The sequence below is a fragment of the Anser anser genome (genome assembly GCF_964211835.1).
Source record: "Anser anser genome assembly, chromosome: 8".
Lineage (NCBI taxonomy): Eukaryota > Metazoa > Chordata > Aves > Anseriformes > Anatidae > Anser > Anser anser.
Window position 1 is genome coordinate 553,275 of NC_139728.1, and position 20,095 is coordinate 573,369.

The 20,095-nt window shown below is 38.0% G+C and overlaps 2 protein-coding genes across 10 annotated transcripts in view; one reads left to right on the forward strand and one right to left on the reverse strand.

Moving 5' to 3' along the window:
* Nucleotides 1-20,095, reverse strand: part of GLMN (glomulin, FKBP associated protein) — an 80,626-nt gene that overhangs the window by 15,349 nt on the left and 45,182 nt on the right. For 3 of the 8 annotated variants that reach the window (XR_014587756.1, XM_083847502.1, XM_083847498.1), the window contains exons 1-7: nucleotides 5,885-6,023; nucleotides 5,594-5,715; nucleotides 4,327-4,398; nucleotides 3,729-3,854; nucleotides 2,213-2,344; nucleotides 1,281-1,389; nucleotides 456-702 (exon numbers count right to left, since the gene is read on the reverse strand). Coding sequence is in view for 7 of the 8 variants with exons in the window: in XM_083847502.1 (XP_083703628.1) it covers nucleotides 456-702; nucleotides 1,281-1,389; nucleotides 2,213-2,344; nucleotides 3,729-3,854; nucleotides 4,327-4,392 (680 nt within the window). In the remaining variant the exon portion in view is untranslated. Of the gene's footprint in view, nucleotides 1-455; nucleotides 703-1,280; nucleotides 1,390-2,212; nucleotides 2,345-3,728; nucleotides 3,855-4,326; nucleotides 4,399-5,593; nucleotides 5,716-5,884; nucleotides 6,024-6,218; nucleotides 6,320-20,095 lie in introns of those variants that run through there. The other 5 variants (XM_083847499.1, XM_083847504.1, XM_083847501.1 and 2 more) reach the window with 5 other exon arrangements.
* Nucleotides 5,932-20,095, forward strand: part of RPAP2 (RNA polymerase II associated protein 2) — a 37,157-nt gene continuing 22,993 nt past the window's right edge. Inside the window, exons 1-11 of one of the 2 annotated variants that reach the window (XM_083847496.1) lie at nucleotides 5,932-6,124; nucleotides 6,472-6,517; nucleotides 8,233-8,347; nucleotides 9,013-9,111; nucleotides 9,398-9,463; nucleotides 9,867-9,955; nucleotides 11,296-11,325; nucleotides 11,924-11,959; nucleotides 12,838-13,786; nucleotides 15,267-15,361; nucleotides 16,955-17,035. In XM_083847496.1, the coding sequence (XP_083703622.1) occupies nucleotides 6,067-6,124; nucleotides 6,472-6,517; nucleotides 8,233-8,347; nucleotides 9,013-9,111; nucleotides 9,398-9,463; nucleotides 9,867-9,955; nucleotides 11,296-11,325; nucleotides 11,924-11,959; nucleotides 12,838-13,786; nucleotides 15,267-15,361; nucleotides 16,955-17,035 (1,664 nt within the window). In that variant the 5' untranslated portion in view covers nucleotides 5,932-6,066. The remainder of the gene's footprint in view (nucleotides 6,125-6,471; nucleotides 6,518-8,232; nucleotides 8,348-9,012; nucleotides 9,112-9,397; nucleotides 9,464-9,866; nucleotides 9,956-11,295; nucleotides 11,326-11,923; nucleotides 11,960-12,837; nucleotides 13,787-15,266; nucleotides 15,362-16,954; nucleotides 17,036-20,095) is intronic. The other variant, XM_083847497.1, reaches the window with a different exon arrangement.

A 20,095-nucleotide genomic window follows, 5' to 3' on the forward strand; every position in this document is an offset into this window, starting at 1 on the left:
CCAATAAGGTCACAAATAGAGACTATACTAATGTCATTAATGACCAACAGCAAAGTCTACACTCATATTAGCTGCTGCTATTCCCAATATTCCAAGAATGAAAATAAGAATGTCTCTCAGAGAAGCATTCCTTAGAATTAGCCTCCAAAATACGATTATCCTCAGTTATACCTTTGAGTAGAAGCACAGGGCCGCCAAATTAGCTCTGTATCACAGAGACTAACATTTCTTTACCAATTCCTTGTACTAAAACAATGATTTTTGCCTTTCTTCTCTCACTTCATAAAAATGTAAAGGATTATTTTTTTTTTCATTTTTGAAATACAGCACTGGTTTATATGCTGACAGCATTATAAAAACACTAATAAGATGATTTATTTACTGCCTACGCAATAAATGCCTACTGTTCATTTTGTTACTTTATAAAATACAATAATTTGACAAAAAGTGCTCACAACTTTAATAATTCTTCTTTCAGCTCCATGTCATTGTATTCTGATGACTTTTCCATGTTTTTAACAACTTCATTCACAAAAGGTTTAGCAAAGTCCACCACTGCATTACAACATTGGCAGAGACCAAGTTTATCTTCCTGTATTTGTTGTTTTGTGTAAGGCACAGGCAAGGGAGTAAGCTGATTCATAATCATAGCCAAAGATAAGCCCACTGAGTAGGCCTTCTTGTTCTGAAGTTTCAAAAGCACTGAAACAAAGAGAACATTTTGGGACATTAAGTTATTACTTGCAGGAAGAAAGTGTGAAGAAAAACAATGTGACTGCATAACAAAGCCTTTAGTTTCTGGGGAGGAAAGAGACTAATGCCTGAACTCATATGACTAAGTACAGCAAGACTAAACAATACCACCAGCTAGTCTAAGACACTGTAGTTAACATGACTATATAGCTGAGAATGACATAATAAAGCAGTCCCACATTTCCACACATTCTTCCTTTCTCTGTAGCACAGTCATGTTACTTATTTAGTTGGTGTCCAAAACCAACACTTTTCATTTTTTTATGCAAATCAGAAGAACGTATCTTTCAGCTCAAACATTTCAACTGCTTCAATTACAAATATAAGTTTTATACCATGAAAATATGGAAATGTATGTTTTAAAAGTTAATTACTGAAAAATTCCCCATTTATATTTTGCAGAATATAAAAAAACTGTAAAGACTACCAGGACAGCAATATTCTGAAACTATTCTAGCAAAGGTTAAAGTAATTTGATAAATAAGATTTTTTTTTCTTCAGAAACTACATGAGCAAGTGAATGTTACCTGTCTGCAGAGGCTGAAGTAGTAGCATGACAGTTGGGCACACTTTCTCTCCCGACGTCTGCTCTATCTGCTCAAGTAAACCCAAAAAAAGTTCCTTCGGATTGCATAGCTGCAAGAGAGGAACAACATACATGTTTTAACTGCTATGGTCATAAAATATTTAAAAAAAAAAAAACCCACACCACAAACAAACTACAATACAGAAGTTCCTGAACATTAAGAAAGCAGATTAGAACATCCAAAATAATCTTTAAGGAAATAAATATGAAACAATAAGTACTTCCCTACAGTTAATGCCTTCTGTAACATGTATATGCAAGTACACTTTTATGTAAGCTGAAAACATAGCAAATCTAATGGCATAAAACTTGATTTCTACATTCTATAAACACCTCACAGTACTGTAGCAAGAAATTCCTTAGGAGCAGAGAGAAAAGAAAAACTTCAGTGTGAATTCTGCTCAGTTTGCAAGTTGTTCTCTAAGTAGGTGAACGAAAGGGAACTGATTTCCTACAGAATAAATTTTATTTCCCTGTTACTCCCCCAGAATCAGCAGATACTCACTGTCACACTGTAACTGCTGAAGACAAGAGGCAGCATTGCTGTGGCTAAACTGACTGCAGAAGCTGGCCATTAAAAACTTTGTATCAGATGAGGTCTAGCTACTTTTTCCTGAGTAATTCTCTGTCTCTATGCTTTGTCTAGTTAATAAATTCTCCAAATTTGTTAAAAGGCTGAATACCTCTGAGAATGCTAATCTTTTGTCTACTTCAGTGAAAACTGGCCTGTGTGCTTAAAAGTTATGCGGAATGGGCAGAAGAACACAGAAGTATTCATGCCCTGTTTTTTTTGCAAATCAGAAGGAGAAAAGGACATCTCCCTTCCACTTCCCTGCAATTATTTTATTTTAACTATGTATTTCAAAGCCATACCTGTACCAACTGATCTAGTATCTTCAGGCAGTGTTCTCGCTTATCATCTCGCTTATCATCTTCCTGTTTATATGCTAAAATGCACCTAACAAGAGGAGAAATGAGATTCCAACCCATATTCTTGATGATAACCTACAAAACAGATTTTCAGAGAATAAACGAAAACCTGACATCTTCTAAACACAGAAAAATTGTATATATGAAGGTCAAAAAAAGACAACAGATCAATGTCCTGGTTGCAACCAATACCATAATAATGTCACTGAAAACGTAACATCTATTACTATAAAGTTTTGTACTTGACATGCATCGTATTCTCTCCCCATACCTATCAATATAGATTCATATTTTGTCCAGCTTTCTTTAATGTATTATTTCTAACACGTATATAGTTCAATGAATTTACATGGCAATAAATGTCAAACAGGACTAGGTAGAGGGGTTTTGCTGGATTAAGCAAAGCAGAGAAAGAAAGTCTAGAAAAAATGTGTTTAAAGTGAGGGGATCAGGATTTTCAATTGTTACACCAAACTCACAGAATTCGTGACTAGATGGGGACCCCCAGTAACACTGGGCAAAAATTCCATCCTTCACTTTCTTCCTGAACTTCCTATTTGTGTACAACTTAGTATGTTAGCATCATCTTAGTCAACTCTTACAGTTTTGACCCATATTATTGTATCCATCTGTGGTGGTTTGACCCTGGCCAGAAAATAAGCACCCACCAGACAGCTGCTCATTCTCCACCCACATCAAGATGGGGAAGAGTATCAGTGCAAAATAGAGAAAAACTCATGGGTCATGACAAAGACAATTTAATAAGTGAAGGGAAAAAAGAGGAAAAAAAGCAAGTGATGCAAAGGCAATCACTCACTAACTCCCATCAGCAGACCAATGCCCAGCCAGTCTCTGAGCAACAGCTACCTTGGGAAGACTGTCCCCCTTTTCACTGGCAAGCATGATATTATCTGGTATGGAATCTCTCTTTGATCGAATAGGGTCAGCTGTCCCAGCTGTGTCCCCTTCCAACCTCTTGCAACCTCCCAGTCTATTTGCCGAGGGGGCAGAGTGAAAAGTAGAAATGGCCTTGATGCTGTGCATGCACTGCTCAGTAACAGCTGTGACACCAGTGTGTTATCAACCCTGTCTTGGCCACAAACCTAAAGCAGCACCATACAAGCTGCCATGAAGAAAATGCCATTCAGCGCCTCATCTGAAATTCTGTCCTGCAACAGAAGGCCAAGGGCACTTTCTCTTAGTTATGTTTTCGGCATCTCTTTTCTATTTCCTTAACTCACTAGAAAGTAGTTATGAATGGTTTTCTTAAATTACCACGGCTTGACTTCGGTAAACTACCTGCAGTCGCACAAGAACGTGCACTTAACAGACAGCAACTGATTAACTGTTCATATGCACACACTTGCTGCACAGTGAAAGTAGCTTTCCCTTTTTAATAGTTTTATCTATTTAAGTGTGCTTAATGTACAACTAATATATAGTGCAAACTTCAACTCACCTTATTTTTCTCATTTTGAATTACTTCTAACAACTGAGCAGCATATCCATCTTCTAAACATTTCTGACCTGCAACCTGAAACAGATTAAAATCTTCTCCTCTAAAATCAGATTCTTCCAGAATTTGCTAGAAAGAAAATATACATGCTTAACTCCATATTTATAAAAATCAAATAAAAAATAGGTAAATCCAAGTTTTCATCTCAAAATTAGATATACTGTCACTGTAACTTATCATTTCTTACTAACATCTTTTACATGTTAAAAGGAGTTACCAAGAGCTACCACAGAAGACAAAGCAGTATTTCAGTAGCATTTTCTAACTCTAAACTACAGCACAATATATGGATGATGTATTTTCTACAACAGTCTGCTGGTGATTTGTTCCCTTAGACAGGTACCGTTGAGAGAAATATGAACAATTCTTTCTCTGGGAGGCAGAACTTGGGATAAGCACCATGCAGAAGTCAATGAAACATGGAGGCTGAACCTAGCTGCCCAATGAGGAGATCTGCTAATGAACGTCTTGTGTTTTGCAGTCATAAAGAAAAACTTGAACTGCTTACATTTGTCATGTTTATGAAGAGAAAAGTACTTACGCATCTTTGTATTATGGCTTGAAGTTCATCAACTGCCATTGTAGTTTGACTTCGTTCTTCTGACATTGAAAACTATTATAAATTAAGGGGTGCAGTATTAAAACACATGAAGTAAACGTAGAGACTGAAAAATAATCACATTACCAAAAAAATGCCCAGTAGCGAAATGAGAACAATCTATATGAATAGATCTTATGAAGATTACATGATTTTAAAAAAGGCAAAAATATATTTTTAAGAAATGTATACTGTATTATTCTACATAGAAAATAACCTGCATTCTGTGTACAGGGAAGCAATTTCTGAGTGCCATCAGGATCATCTTAGGAAGTCAGGAGGCCTTAGCTATGACACAGACACTGAAAACTGCAACGAATACAGCCTGGGGTCGCTGTATAACAACCCTGGACTCCCATGATACACTATGTTTTCTATGCATGTCTTCACTGGATAAGCTCTCTGCTCAGCTCTGACTAGAACACTCTAACCTGATGCCCAGGATGTGCACAGCTGATCCAGCCGCTGTGCCAGTTTGTGTCAACAGTGTTTTAGTCCAGTCAAGACTACATACGCAACATCAATTCTTTCCTCCCAGTATCTAGGTTGGTTGTTCAGTGTCCTTTTACCTCTAGATGCAATTAAAAACTTCCTTGCTGAAAAGTAAGTGAGCATTTCAATAAAGTTACCATAAGTTACACATAAAATCAAGCTCAATTATTGCATGATATATCAGAGCAATGGTTGTAATCTTTATAGTTTTGCGTAACTCCACGTGCCTAAACCTGGTTATATAATCACTGTGGCTGTCAATTACCTCTGCACTTCAATAATTGGCAAACTATTCATCCAAGCACCCAAGATTCATATTTACACAGATATTTCAATGTAACATCCTCAATCTTTCCTCCTAAGTTTGACCTCAGCTACCTAACACAGCATCTGGATAACTAAGCTATTTGGACATTTATAAAAAACAGTCAACTCACAATAGCTTAAAAAGCACATGTGCAAATTTTATTACTCAAAGATCAGGTAACTTTCTATTCTCAACCGCCTAATTTAACACTTTAACTTCACTGCAATCTAGCGATGTTTCAAACCTGATCTTTCCGATTTTGTGATTATCATATACTTTATTAACACACATTGTACCACTTGAGCTTTTAATTTTGGAGAACATACTAAGATGCCCAAAACAATTTACATGTACTTTTGAACGCTCATATTTTGGGGTTTTCAGCCCTCAGAAATTTTACAGCGTACTTACAGCCTTGAAATATGCCCTGGCAGGGATTTGCCAGTTAACCTCGCAGACGGTCTCAGGCCTTAATACTTAATCCAGTTTCTAATTATATCTTTTCACTGGTTCCCGCGGCAAGCGTACAGCATCTAAATAACGAGAAAAAATCCGCTTTTAACCCTCAGGAAGCTCCCTCCTCTACCAAACGCACCCCCCAGCCCCCTCCCCAGGCAGGTACCACACGCAGGCCGATCCCGAGGGCTACTACCGAGCCTCTCGTACACGGCTGGACCAAAGCCCCCGACTCCGCTTCCTCACCCCTCGCCCCGCCGACGGAGCCGGGCTCCCCCTGCAGCGCCTCAGCCCTCGGCCGGCCACGCGCACCGCTCAGCCGCCGCCGCTCTGCCGCCTCCCGCCGGGCCGGGCCACACCGAGACGGCTCCGCCTCCGGTGAGAGGTCAGGGGGAGGGGGGAGGGAGCCGGCAGCCGCCACCACCACGATGGCGGCCAGGAGGCCGCAGGGCAGCGCCAAGGGGAAGCCCGGCCGGCGGCGCGCAGGTAAGCTCCGAGCGCCGCTTCCCCCCCTCCCCGCGCTGTGGGCTCTCCCTTGTGCCCTCAGGCCGGCGCAGCGGGCTCGCCTAACTCGCTGTACCGAAGGGGGTGAGGAGCGGCGGGACGGCCGGCGGTGCGGGGACGCTACCGCCAGCGCAGTGGGGCTGGGGCGGGCCGGCGGCGGGTGTGGGGCTGGGTCCCGGGCGCTCCGCCCGCCCCCTCAGGCTCCGGGGGGCTGCAGCGCCGGGAGCCCGCCCCCGGCCGTTCGGCTGGTCGGGGAGCCGCGGCTCCGATATGTTCTGTTGGTGAAGGAAGAAAATAAACTTATAGATTTCCATATTCTTGATTTCTAGGAAATAAACATTCAGCTGCTCTGGAAAATGAAGACGTTACTCAGAGGTATAATTTCTGACTAACAATGCGTGGTCGTCATGTTGTTTTGCTTCACTTTGCAACTGTATTCTTTGCCTGGCATGGGTTTTTTTTGGCTTTCTTAGAGTGCCGTAAGAGATAGCCAGTACCCCCTTCGGGTACACTTGTTTGGGACAACGCTATGTGTCTTTCAACTGCATTCCCACAGTAGTTACTATAAAGATAACTCATCCAAACATTTACAAGAAAAAATACACATGCATTTCTGTACTCAAGGTAAAAGGGACGACAGTGGGATGCTATCACAGTAGTGAGTGGTATTGTTACTTTTTTTTTCCCCCTGGAAACTCTTCATTTATTCAGTATGTGACTGAAGCGTACCTAGAAGATACCTTTATCATGCTTTAATTTCATTGTTCAATGTGTGGCTTAATTCTTCTTTTACTTCTCAATTCAGACCTTGTTCTGAAAACAGAATTGTTGATCTTATCCTGAAGGTTTTTGTTAATACGTTGAATGTTTGCTGAATCGTTTTCACAACAGCCAGTAAAAGACAGTATGTTGAGATAGTGTATTAGCATTTATACTTTCAGATGGAAAAGTGAGGCAAAGAGATTAAGGACAATTTTTTCTACTACTTTTGAGTTAGGGCTTCCAAAATAGACTCTGCACATATATACATGGTATAATATGCCACAAGTTTATGAATCTGAACTCCATAGTTGTATTTCCTTACTCTGTAGTGCCTGATTTTTGCCAGTTTAATTTCCTTGCATACTTTCCAGTCTTCTTTATTCACTTTAAAAACCAAACCTGAAAGATTTGGCCATGGCAGATTTTTTTGCCATGGGCAGTTACCTAAAAATTCATTTGACTGCATAGAAGACTTTCAGATGAATATCGTGGACCTCTACCAGTTAAGAAAGTAGAATGATTGTACATTGACAGCCTCTGTGGGAGGTGCTGCTAGATGGAGATGAGAGACACCTGTATGGGTCCTGGTAGACGACAGGTTGACCATGTGCCAGCAGTGTGCCCTGGTGGCCAAGAGGGCCAATGGGATCCTGGCGTGCATTAAAAGGAGTGTTGCCAGCAGGGCAGGGGAGGTGATCCTCCCCCTCTACTCTGCCCTGGTCAGGCCTCACCTGGAGTACTGTGTCCAGTTCTGGGCTCCCCGGTACAAAAAAAGACAGGGATCTCCTGGAAAGAGTCCAGCGGAGGGCCACAAAGATGATACGGGGCCTGGAGCATCCTCCCTATGAAGAAAGGCTGAGAGACCTGTGTCTGTTCAGCCTGGAGAAAAGAAGACTGAGAGGGGATCTTATCAATGTTTATAAATACCTGAAATGTAGGAGACAGAGGGATTTGGCCAACCTCTTTCCAGTGGTTTCTGGGGACGGGACAAGGGGTAATGGCCACAAAACTGGGCACAGGAAGTTCCGCACCAACATGAGAAAGAACTTCTTCACGGTGAGGGTGACGGAGCACTGGGACAGGCTGCCCAGGGAGGTTGTGGGGTCTCCTTCTCTGGAGATATTCAAGGCCCGTCTGGATGCCTACCTGGGCAGCCTGCTCTAAGGAACCTGCTTTGGCAGCGGGGTTGGACCCGATGATCTTTTGAGGTCCCTTCCAACGCTACAATTCTGTGATTCTGTGATATCATTGATATTTGGTAAAGATACAGGTGGAGAACTGTTCATGGAACCTACTCTCTGTGTCATTCAATATCCTTTATGTTACAGGAAAGCAGCCCTGGAGGCTGCTACTAGAAAGAAGATTGAATTTGAGAAAAAAGCACTGCATATTGTTGAGCAGCTCTTGGAAGAGAACATTACTGAAGAGTTCCTTCTGAATTCTGTATGTGTTGCAAATTTTTACACTATTTTGTATCTCAGTGTTCAACTTTTTAAGTTCTTGGAGTGATTTGCTGAAGTTTAAAGTAAACAAGGTTATTCTCTCTCTTGTCAGCTCTGATTGCCTTATTTTCAGGGGTTTTGTAATGAAAATATGCTGTAGTTTTGTAGGACTATATGTATTTATGAATCCTCACTTTATTACCTTTGTTTATATCCACAGGTTTTGGACTCAGAGGTGAAGTATAAAAAGTTAGGTCCATATCATATCCTCTGTGAATTTAGACAACGGTACTCTTTACCCCACAGTTCATACTGGCAGCACAATTTTTATAATACCACTGGGATGGTATGAGGATTATTCCTGTTAAAGTTGTAAATACACTGGTAGATAGGTGTATATAACATATAAAGAGAGGAAAATTGTGAGAATAGGTACCACGCTAGAGGCAAAATGATGAGGCTTTCGTATATATAAGTATCCATGTCTTTCTTTTCCTCCGAGTGTTTACCTTGTTACCAATTTTACTTCGGAGGTTCTGAATGCTGTTTATTAAACTTACTTGATACTATTATAAAATGAAATGTATTTACTTGCTTATGAGAAGTTTTGAGTGTGAAAAATGACCTTCCAGTATCTGTTGTTGAACTGTTTTCTTGTCATTTCAGGGAAAAAGTATTACTCCATCTCACTATAAAGACATTGTTGATGAACGGTCTATCATCAAATTATGTGGTTATCCTATATGTCAAAATAAACTGGAAAATGTAAGTTGCTTTTTATTAATGCTGTTAACATAAGAACCTCTTAGTGGTTTTTATATTCTTGCTTTTTTTTTACATAGATAAAAATACTGTTAGGTAATGGGCCAGATAGCCTGTAGTTCCATTTCAGCTTAAGACTTCTGAAGTAAAAAGTTAAATCTGACCTCTTGACCATCATTGCTGTATGACAGAATCAGTTAGCATATTAAAATATGTGCATTAAGAATCAAGTTTAATGTAAAATCATGACAGAGGTGACAGTCTTGCTGATGAAAGTATATCATTTTAGGTGCCAAAACAGAAGTACAGAATTTCAACAAAAACTAACAGAGTTTATGATATTACTGAAAGAAAGGTATGGTAACAAGCTATTTCTATACTGTATTTAATATTGTTTCTACATTAGAAATGCATTTTGTAAAAGTATTCATATAGTGGCTTGGTTCAGAACCAACATATTTGGATCTGCTCTTTGAACTTTTTTGATTATGTAGAACCCAACACAGGCTTGTTTCTGATAATGAAAGTGCAAAAAGGAGCAGGGGGGTGGGGAGAAAAAGAAAAAACTAAGAGTGATTTGTGGGAAATGAGATAGACCTGTTTGGTTTCTCACATAAATTAAAAAATTGATTATAAGCTGAAAAAGAAATATGAATTGGTACTTAAATTTCACGGGTATGAAAAACAATTGATTTTGTCCCTTTCGTTGAGTATTAAAGATGTCTTTAGTCATACTTTACACACTGCTTTGTTTCCAGTGCTTCTGCAGCAACTTCTGCTACAGAGCATCTAAATATTTTGAAGCTCAAATTTCCAAAAGTCCAGTATGGATGCGAGAAGAAGAAATGTAAGTATAACCTGATATATTTGTAGTTCATTTTGAGGATGCTATTTTCTCTATCCAAGCTGTGATGGTAATTAATTAGTTGCAATACATCCAAATGCTTAGGCTGAAGCAAATGTAACTGATGTTAACATGTTAGCTGAGTATGGTGTCAGTTTCAGAAGTGTTGTTGCAGTATGGATTACTGTAATTGACATGGCTCAGTTCTGCTCATGAGTACTCAACAGACATAACTGTGTTAGTTTAGAGGGCAGGCTAGTCATAAATAATAATGACGTCCCAGTAACTTTAAAATTTCTTGTGATTGGATTCTTAAAAACCACATAACATAATGCAAAGAATTAATTAATCTTATCTTGGTACAAAAGATTTTCTAATTATAGCAGAGCACTTGCATTGGGCTTAAAGTTAGACTGTGAAGGCTTACACCTGAAAGCAGGCTATAAATGAAGAGGTTCTTTATCCTGCATAAAACTATAATTTCAGATTGCCCATTTCCTGCTGTTACTGCAATACACACTTTGGAAGAGTGTAATATGGTTCACGTTTTAATATGCTGACTAGTTCAAGAAACATAGGCTTGCAAATAATGAATTGAGCCACTGGGTGTCACTGTTCAACAATAAATACTTACCTAGAGAACATTTAGGTAAATTTTTCATTCTCCAAGACACTACTTTTCATAGTATCCTGGTTTTCAACAGAATAACCAAGCTGAAATTATATATCTGAGCTCAGTTTCACAGATCCGATCAATCATGTGAAATACCTGATCAATAAGAGTAGTGGTTTAGAACAGCCTGATACGGTAGGTAAAACTGTTTTCTTTGTGAAATATTTAAATAAACTTACCAGTATTATTGTGGTATTGTTACTTGCTCTCTCTAAAGAAAGTGTTTATTGTTAACATTAAAAGCATACAGTTCTGATATGCCTGATGTACTTAATTATTTATGCTGGGGTGGGTGTATTTTCCAAAACAAGCAAAACAAAAATGCAAAAAAAAACAAACAGGTAGTGCACGGCTAGTTATGTCTGTTTGCATAATCACATATATTTGCACACATTGTATGTTTACACATGAGAATATCTGAAATTCTTTTTGAAAGAAAAAGCTAAAAACCTCAATTTTAATCTCTAAAGAGTAAGTATTTGGAATTAATAATTTAAATCACTTTATGTTATCACCTTTAGTTTCCAGACTCAATTCACTCATATGACTGGTGCAGCTTTCAACTTTTTTTAAACCTATTGTTTTTTATATATATACTGACTGAGTTTAAGGTTTTATAGCATTGACTTGTATTCGGTGCATGCTTAAAAGGTTTTCTTTCACTCATAAGGCAGGTGAGGATTTCAACATTCAGTGTTGGGTAAGATAAATAGCATTATGTTACCTTATAACTGAATTGAAGCAGGTGAACTGCAGGTAGAATTTTGGAAAGAAACCCATCAGAATCTGTTTCGTAACAGTTCTTCGAGCTTCTGGAAATTTTTTGAACTCAATTTTCCTAAAGCAGTATAACTGTAATAGCCTAATTTTGACCAAATAAAAATTCAAATTAAAAAAAAAAAAAGATATCTTGAATATTCATATTTTTTGCATGAATTTGGAGCATTTTCTTACAAACTGCACAGAGCCCTTTTTACTATAGGGACTCTTGTGACCAGATGCGGATATGAGTATGTTTAGCTTCATGAAGAAACCAAGGGGTGATCTGAAAGCAGTCTATAGCTACTTGGGGGGGGGGGGGGGAGGCAAAGATTACAGACCCAAACTGTTCTTGGTTGGTTACAGAAATCTTAACAACGGGTGACTGTTAAGTGTACTGTGCTTTGAACAGAGGATGATGTTGGACTAGAAGATCATTAGAGGTCCCTTCCAGCCTTAACTGTATCTTCTGTGTGTATGTGTATTTCAAGAGCATTGATTTAGCAGAAAACTCTTCATTCTTTGTCTTCTTTTTGCAGACCACCAGACATAGAGCTGCTGAAGGAGGGGCAGAGGTACACTGAACAATACTTTTTTTATGTGCATTTATAGTTACAAGTATTAGCATCATATAAGATAAAAGGAGAATCTTTGATTTCATGTGTTACAGAAAAGGCCTTATTAGAGTCTACACAAAGGATTACTTGTCTCTCTCTTTTTTTTCTCTTTTTTTTTTTTTATCTTTGTGATTCTAAGCCGGCATGTTTGACCTGTATGATTTAGTGTACAGCTGTTCTTGGCCTGTATGTTGTAATTGAGTCTGTTGAAATCTGAAACCAATACACTGTTTGTACTTTGCATATTTTATACCATCTATTCTTTTAAAAAAAAAGGTACCAATTATATGTGATGAAAGCTTCTGTACTTCCTATTCTGAAACATCAATATCTGGTAGATTAAAATCATGCTACTCTGTCATCTCTCTGTACCTTGCTGTGTGAATTATGGCTTTGTTTGTTTTCTCTTGCAACACATGGCCATTAGATGGCAAACTTACATATACTAAAAGAGCTCTGCTGGCCTACTGATTTTAGAGTACTGTGTTCATAGCTATGTTGAGATGCTGATCTTAATTTTGAATTGCAATTTTTTAAAAATTCATTATGCTAAGTTTAACCTCATTTTGTTGTCTTTAATAATAACTTACTATTCTAATTGCCAATGAGCAACTGGGAATTTATTTCTCTAAACGATGTCTGTACTTGCTATCTTGATTCCAGAACACTAAAACTCCTTGCATTTAAAGACTTTTGGAAGATAAATTATTTATAGAGCAAAAAAGTACACTTCTACTATAAGGGAAAATGTTTTCTTTATCTTACATGAGAAAGAAAAGCTATTATAGGTAACACCCATTTCTTATTTCATTGATGGCGTGTGTTTTCTCTTACAGTGGTGAGTCTGGAGAAGAGGTGAAACTACGTGATGAAGCAATTAAAGCTTCTGACATTGAAAATCCTAGGCTATCTTCAAATCCATGTGAATCTACTTCTCATGACACAGCCAGTGACAGCAGTAGTGATACCGAACAAGAATTTGTTTCTTCTGTTCTACCAGGAAGTCAGTCAAGTTCAGCTAATCTTGCACAGCAATTGCACAGAAACAGCATCCTCAAAAAGAAACATACTCAGAAAGCCTATTCCAGCCCTAAAGCTGAAGACTTGGATGTGGTAGAAGCCACTGAACAACTATCTAATTGTAAATTTGATGTTCAGGATGAAATGCATGCTTGCTCTGTTCAAAATAACGTAACTGCAACACCTTCAAAAAATACTACTCCAGGAACATCAAATGCTTCAGAAAACTATGAAAACACCTATAGCGGATCACAGATAGTTTTTCTAGGTGTGAGCAAAAAGGGGGCAGAACGTCTTACAAGAATACTAGCTAACTCAAAACAATATAAAAAAACTGAACTGCAGGATCCAGTTAATTCCTTGGCCGCCAAAGGCAGTTTATTAGAAGTCCTTAAGCAAACACTTACTGAATGGAGAACTGAGGAAACTTTAAAATTTCTCTATGGTCCAAACTACACTTCTTTATGCTCATCAGAATGCAAATCATCTGCCAACCAAGAAAGTGAAGAACTTGATGAGGATGACTTAGATGCAGCTGATGATCTTGACACTGTTGCAGCAGGGGAGTCTGAAAACAGTTTGAACTATTCCTTACCTTATACAGGCTCAGGTGGAGTAGCTAAGCCTGTGCCTAGTTACAAAAAGTTAAAAGAAGAAACAGAATTCCTAGAACTCCGAGTAAAAGAGTTCTATAAAGGGAAGTGCATCTTGGCTGAAGAGGCAGTGACACATGCACAAACAGAGGAACTTCCAAGCAAAGACAAAGTAAGTGCCCATGAGATAGTGTCCATGCTATTTAAAGCCTGCTTTCAAGCAGTTATTACAAGCTTTTTGTCTCTGTAAGTGGATATGGCCAAGGTACCATCAAGCTATTAATGTGAACTAGTAAAAGGAAGGTTGACTAGATTCAAAACAATCCCATCAGGTTGAGGAAACATATTTTAGGTTGAAAAAGAATGACTTTGGAATACATTCAGTTCTGACAGCAGCCTTTCAGTTTGTGAAGCCTGAAAGATTATTCCATTTGCTCAAGCACAGTTTGATCATGGACTGAGTCAAGCAGAGGAGGTACTGGTAAGTTGGAATGGGAGAGGAGTTAAGAACTATCTGAGCCCTGTGTAGTTTTTGCAAGAGGATGGGTCAAGGAGCTATAGCTGTTGTAATCTCAGCAGAAAGGTTAACTACAACTGCTGTCATCACTTCCAAGGCCTGTCCTTTCCAGCACCTCTACATCTTATAAAGACTCTACAATTGTTGCATTGCATAATTGCAGTGAGGTGAAGCTGTTAAAGAATCAATGTAAGAACAGTTTATTGGCAAGAAAAACTGGTGATTAAAGAGAAAGAAGGACTAGGGCTTCTAAGAGTCTTTATAGCGAAGGCTTTCTCTAAAACTGATGCCTTGGAGGGCGGGTAAGGAATGTTTATGTAGAAGAAACAAATCTGTCATAAGACAGAGTAGGCCTTGGCTGAAGGAAGAACATGATATTTTTCTCTTCCCCTTTAATTCATGAGATAAAATTTATATCTACATTTTTTGCCTTTAATTCATGACAAGGATTGGATTTCTTTCTTTTTAGTAAGACTAGATCTCTGACATTATCTGTTGTTAAAATTCTTTGAGTTGGAGCCTGCTGATTTGTTTACATATGTTGCTGTAACCTATACTCTTTTTTTTTTGGGGGGGGGGGGGGGGCGCGGAGTCTGGAGGGTTGTAGACTTAAAGAAGTATAGAGTGCTCTGAGGTTTCTCTATGACCCTTCCAGGTCAGGCAGGCCAGCTGTTAGCAATAAGGTGGTCTTGTCAGTACCGTAAAACAGTGTACTAACTGTGCTAGGTAGGTTGTACAGTTTGTAATGGCATCTGAAATTGCTTTTGCTTTTAAATATTTGCATCAGAGGGTATAACTTTCACAGTGCTGCTTCCTGTAAAATAAAACTATTACATTGCTTCTTGCAAAAAGTTTAGACATATAATTTTGAAGGAATTTACCATTGAATTAAAGTATCTAGCATACTGCTTTGCAAGAAAAGAGGAAAAGTAGGTTAGCTGCAAACTGTATATGGGGTCAAATCAACCAGCATTCTGTCTATTAAAAAATTACTAATTGTTTTTTTCTCTTTCTTCGTTCAGAGATGAGTTTTCCTATGTTTAAACATTTATTGATAATCTGTAACTATTTTGATGCATAGCCTGCAATTAAGTATTAGGTTATAATTGTTAAAGGTTTTAATGCTGTAATACAGGATGATGAACAGCAAGATCTCACGTTCCCACTTGTTGATTCAAATGCACAAATGCAGATTAGAAAGCGAATCGTCCTTGAAAAACTGAGAAAAGCGTAAGTATTCTTTACTTCAGTAAATATCAAATTGAAGTTGGTGCTCATTCATCATCATTTTAAGTAATAAACACACTGTGCAAGGACATTCTTGCCTTTTCCTGAGTGGCATTACTCATAATTTGTAATCATTATTGCCCTAAAGAACTTATTTCTAAGACATTTCTAAGTCATCTGTGATAAAGCAGCAGATGTCAGTTTGCACAGCCTGCTGAGGTGGATGTCAGAATCTCACTGCTAAAGTGTTCTCTAACAGAAACTTCTCCCTTCCTGCATGCACCAGAACTTTTAGTTGACAACATTCATGGCTGGCAGGACAGCATGGTCCCACTCTTCAGCACTTGGCAGAAGGCGTGTTGCTGTGCTGTTACAAGGAAAACTTCTGTGTTTTCTCAATCAAAACGTTGGTGCAACACATGAAGCTTAAAATAAGAATGTGCTTCAAAAAAAAAAAATCCACAGCACCCTTTATTTATCAGACTCTTTCTTCTCACATATCTGGAAACAACTAAACTATCTAATTTCTTGCAAGTTGTTTAGAAACAGATTCTGATGGACCTAAAATAGGAACTGTAAATCAACAGTATCTGAACATATAAATATAGAATATGTATATATAAAATAATAAATTATTTTAAAATAGCTGTGTATATTGTATGTAATTTATATATGTACTACATGTAATTTTCATTGTGGTAAAGCACTTATTTCCTGGTATGTTCAGATGAAGCCAGTGGGAATATGAACGTGCACAGCAGAGTTCTTGTAAAACATGCAGTGATATAGAAGCAAATAGAAATCTTGATTCTTCCAGCAATATCAACACACTGCATGCACATATAAATGTAAATATTCAAATGCAAGAGGATATTAACTATTAAACAAGTAAATAGAGGCAAAAGTTTCATCTTAAATCCACCTCTGAAATGTGAATAGTACATGTTATTTCCAGCACTTGTGGATATGGAGACCTAGTTAAACAGCGTGTGTGTTTTGTGGTGTGCTATATCAAGTTTTACATGCAGTCAAGTAGAGAGGCAATCTGTGTTTGAAATTTTCTGATTGCCTGCTAACATCATGGTTCTAGTTATCAGGCTTACAATGGAGTGCTGTATCCTCTTTATGTAGTATAAGAGTTAGCAGATGGATTCTCTGTGTGAACCTCATTTAGGCATGCAGTTTTCCTTTTGTACTGTTATTTTTCAACCACGTAAATATAAACATTGAAAGCATTTATGAGGCCTGGAATTGTAATCCTCATAACGTAAAACTTTTTTTTTTTTTTTTTACAAGAATGTCATATCAGAACTGATATGGAAGTTAATAGAGTATGCATGTAAAATACAGTTAATTTCTACTTCACTTTCACACTAAACTTGATACAAGCAAGCTGTTTTAAAGTGAAGGTATTGCCCAAACACCACTGAGAGAAATATGAAATATAAACATCATGCCAGATCTATTGCACAAAAATAACCCTTTTCTTTTTCTATTTACTTTAATGAGTTCTGGTAGAGAAGAAGTTAAAAACTTGAGGGGAAAAAAAAAAAAGCAGAGGAAAACATATATTAACCAGTGTCTTTTGCCTTCTAGATTACCTGCAGTTTTGGGCCCTCTTCAGATTACTCTAGGAGACGTTTACACAGAGCTAAAAAATCTTGTGAAAACTTTCCAGTAAGTATTGGTCTTTAATTAGAGATTCTTCTTGATTGATTAATTAAACATCCTGTTGAATGATCTGTGATTTGGGCACAGAGAGGATCCCCCTGCAGATTTTTCCCTTTTCTGGCTGTGTGTTCATGTAGGTAATGCCACGTTCCCTGTGGACTAACGAGCCCTTCCTTGCTCCTGACAGTGGCTGGGTCACCAGGAGTATTTGCAGATTTTTAAAAACTAGGCCAGTGGTCTCTGGAGGACGGTGGTGAGTCTTTTAAAGGTTCTGCTACCTCATCACCTCCTATTAAGCGTGAGTTTCTGAGATCTGTCACTTTCTTTTGCTCTGGCTCCCTGTAGCTGGGCTAACTGGTTTTAACGTGAGTAATAATTGTTAACCACTAACTTCTACAGCTGGGAAGAAGGCCCAGCTTGAGCCGTCTTGCCCATTTCAAGGGGAAACAGACCTAGGGTATGCTCCGTCACCACAATTAGAAGCACTGAAGAGGGTATTTGGAAACACTGGGACTAAAGAAAAGAGGGAAATCAGAATTGTGGTAACTTCTTTGAACATTTTTAGGCTTTGTTTGGGCCACAACTCCTATATCTTAGACCTGGATCATGTCCTGCATCTTGCAGCATTGTCAGAAAAAGGAGCAACAAGAGTTATTAACTCTGTGTATGCTATCACTCTTGGAACTCTCCCCCCCCCCCCCCCCCCCCAGTAAACTGCATGATGTTTACATGTGAAATTACCAAAGCTCATTCTTGCGGTATTTGCAACAAGACATCTAGGCTTTGGTGAACAGAGACCCAACTCCACCTAATTCTTCATGATTTATCTGATATCTGGAAGAACGCCACAAAAACACAGATTTCTATATATGTTGGATTTTTTTTTTTTTTACTATGGAAGATAATCATTTCCTTTTCCTTTCTGGTGATACTGTGCACGATCTCTTATTTAAGAGTTCCTAGTGTTTGAACTTGATTTTGCAATTGCAGTCATTTAATTGTGATTTTATTTTAACAACATTGGAACTGGGAAAGATATTTTTGGTTATACTGGAGCGGCATCTATATACTGTATATATACTGTTTCTTTGAATAAGGTCTTTGTATCTTAAAACTTTGCACATTTTTCTTGCTCTGCAGTCTAAATGCTTAGTAGTGATAGAACTGGAAAAAACTGGTCTTTTTCAGTCTACTTTTTGTATGCTTACATTAAAAGGAGGAAGGTTACCTGGAGGTTCTCAAAAGCAGAACTTATATTTCAAATTATTTTTGCTATTCAAAGATAATGTGGCCTGGATATCAGGTTTTAAAAGCAGTTTATAGCAAAGGAGCCTTGAAGCCAAAATAGCCTTCTAAAAACGTAGATATGCACTTAAAAACACATGTGGATTTACAGGATGGAACCAAATCTAATTAATTTGGGTTTTGATCCAAAAATGTTATTGTTAATATCTCTTAGTGGAAGTGTGAGACCTGGCTAATGTAGCAATAATTTGCTATTTTTTAATTCTCCACAGATCTCTTTCTGATCCTTCAGATAACACTGAATGAGTTAATTTTTCAGTCTCTTTTGTTAAGGAGCAAGTTGAAGGGAATGGTAGCAAGTTCTTGGGGTTCTTTTGCTGTGAAGATTCCAGACAAATTGCTTAGAAACTCTGCTTTTTGGGAGGAGGGTGGCTGACAACAATTGTGAGCACTACACGAGAATTTGTATGTGCCTTTATGTACATCTCAAAATAATTGGAGTGTTATTGTTGCTGACAGTAAAATAATATGAAAATACAGGAAATAAGTAATAAAAACCTTTGAGCCCTTTCTGATTGTTGCATTTGTGATACAGAAGAGTCTGCTGACAAAACAGGAAAAAAAAAGCTAGCTGTCTAGAAGAAGGCATAGGTTTGAATCCCTATTTCTATACTTAAATATAAATTTACTTAATGAGTGGTCTCTCTGATTTTAAGTTGAATGTGTTAGCAGGGATTCTGAGATTTTTTTTTGACTGATATTTGTTTGTAGGGTTTAGAAATTTAAAAGTTACTTTCTTTGTTAATATGGTTAAAATGCTTAATGACTATGGAGGCAGCCCTGACAAATGCTGGTGCTGTTCCTTGCTTTTCATGTTAGAAATGTTTCAGGCTGAAGAACTTGCTGAAGAGGGAAGGAGATAAAACACACGGCAGTAGTAGAGCTTAGCTGAAGAAGGGTAAAAGAGCATGTGGTGAACTAAGCAACAACAATTTTCAGCTCCATTGGTTTTTAAAGGAACACGTGCAGTTCAGCCTCCTTTGGGCAACATTTTATTCAATCACCACTGCTGGGAAACACACTAGAGGGATCTCAGGAGACATTTTAGAATGGTTAGAGCTCTTCCCAAACAGAGTCCCTCAGCGCCTGTAAGCTTTTGTTACGAAAACTGAGATGTCAAATAATTCTCCAGAGGGTGTAAGGGCATTTTCTTAAAAGATCAAGACAAAATTAGCTATTTATATAGAAATTGAGGCTAACTTGCATTGTTTGTGAATGTATGATTTATTTTATTTTTTAAAGCTTAATGTTGTATATTAAAAATAGAATTTCTGTTGTATCTTATGGTTGTAAATATTTTAATTCATTTTATGGAGCTTGTTATTGACAATGAACTCTCACAATGCTAGTGACAGCTGTTTCTTAAAGATGTGTTCATGATTTTCTATTACAGGCTTTGTCTTGTTTACAAGACAGTATTTTAGCTTTTAAAATATGTATAATGAGTGTATGTTATCTAGTCTATATTCACTAATAGGCTTTTGCTTATTACCCTTTATTAAGTGGAATTTTAGATTCTGAGTTTCAACTCAGTAATACTTCATTGTAGTCAGGGTTTTCTGTGGAAATGTGGAAGTACCAGACGGTCGATGACCTTTTCTCTTCAGCACAGCAGATTATGGGTTTCCATGGCTGAAGTGCCAGTGCAGCACACCATTACAGCCAGATAGGATGGGATGTAACAGTGTTTGTTAACACATCTAGAGTATTTATCCTGTGTTAAACTTGAGCTAACTTGTGTTAAATCTTGATCAGTCAGAG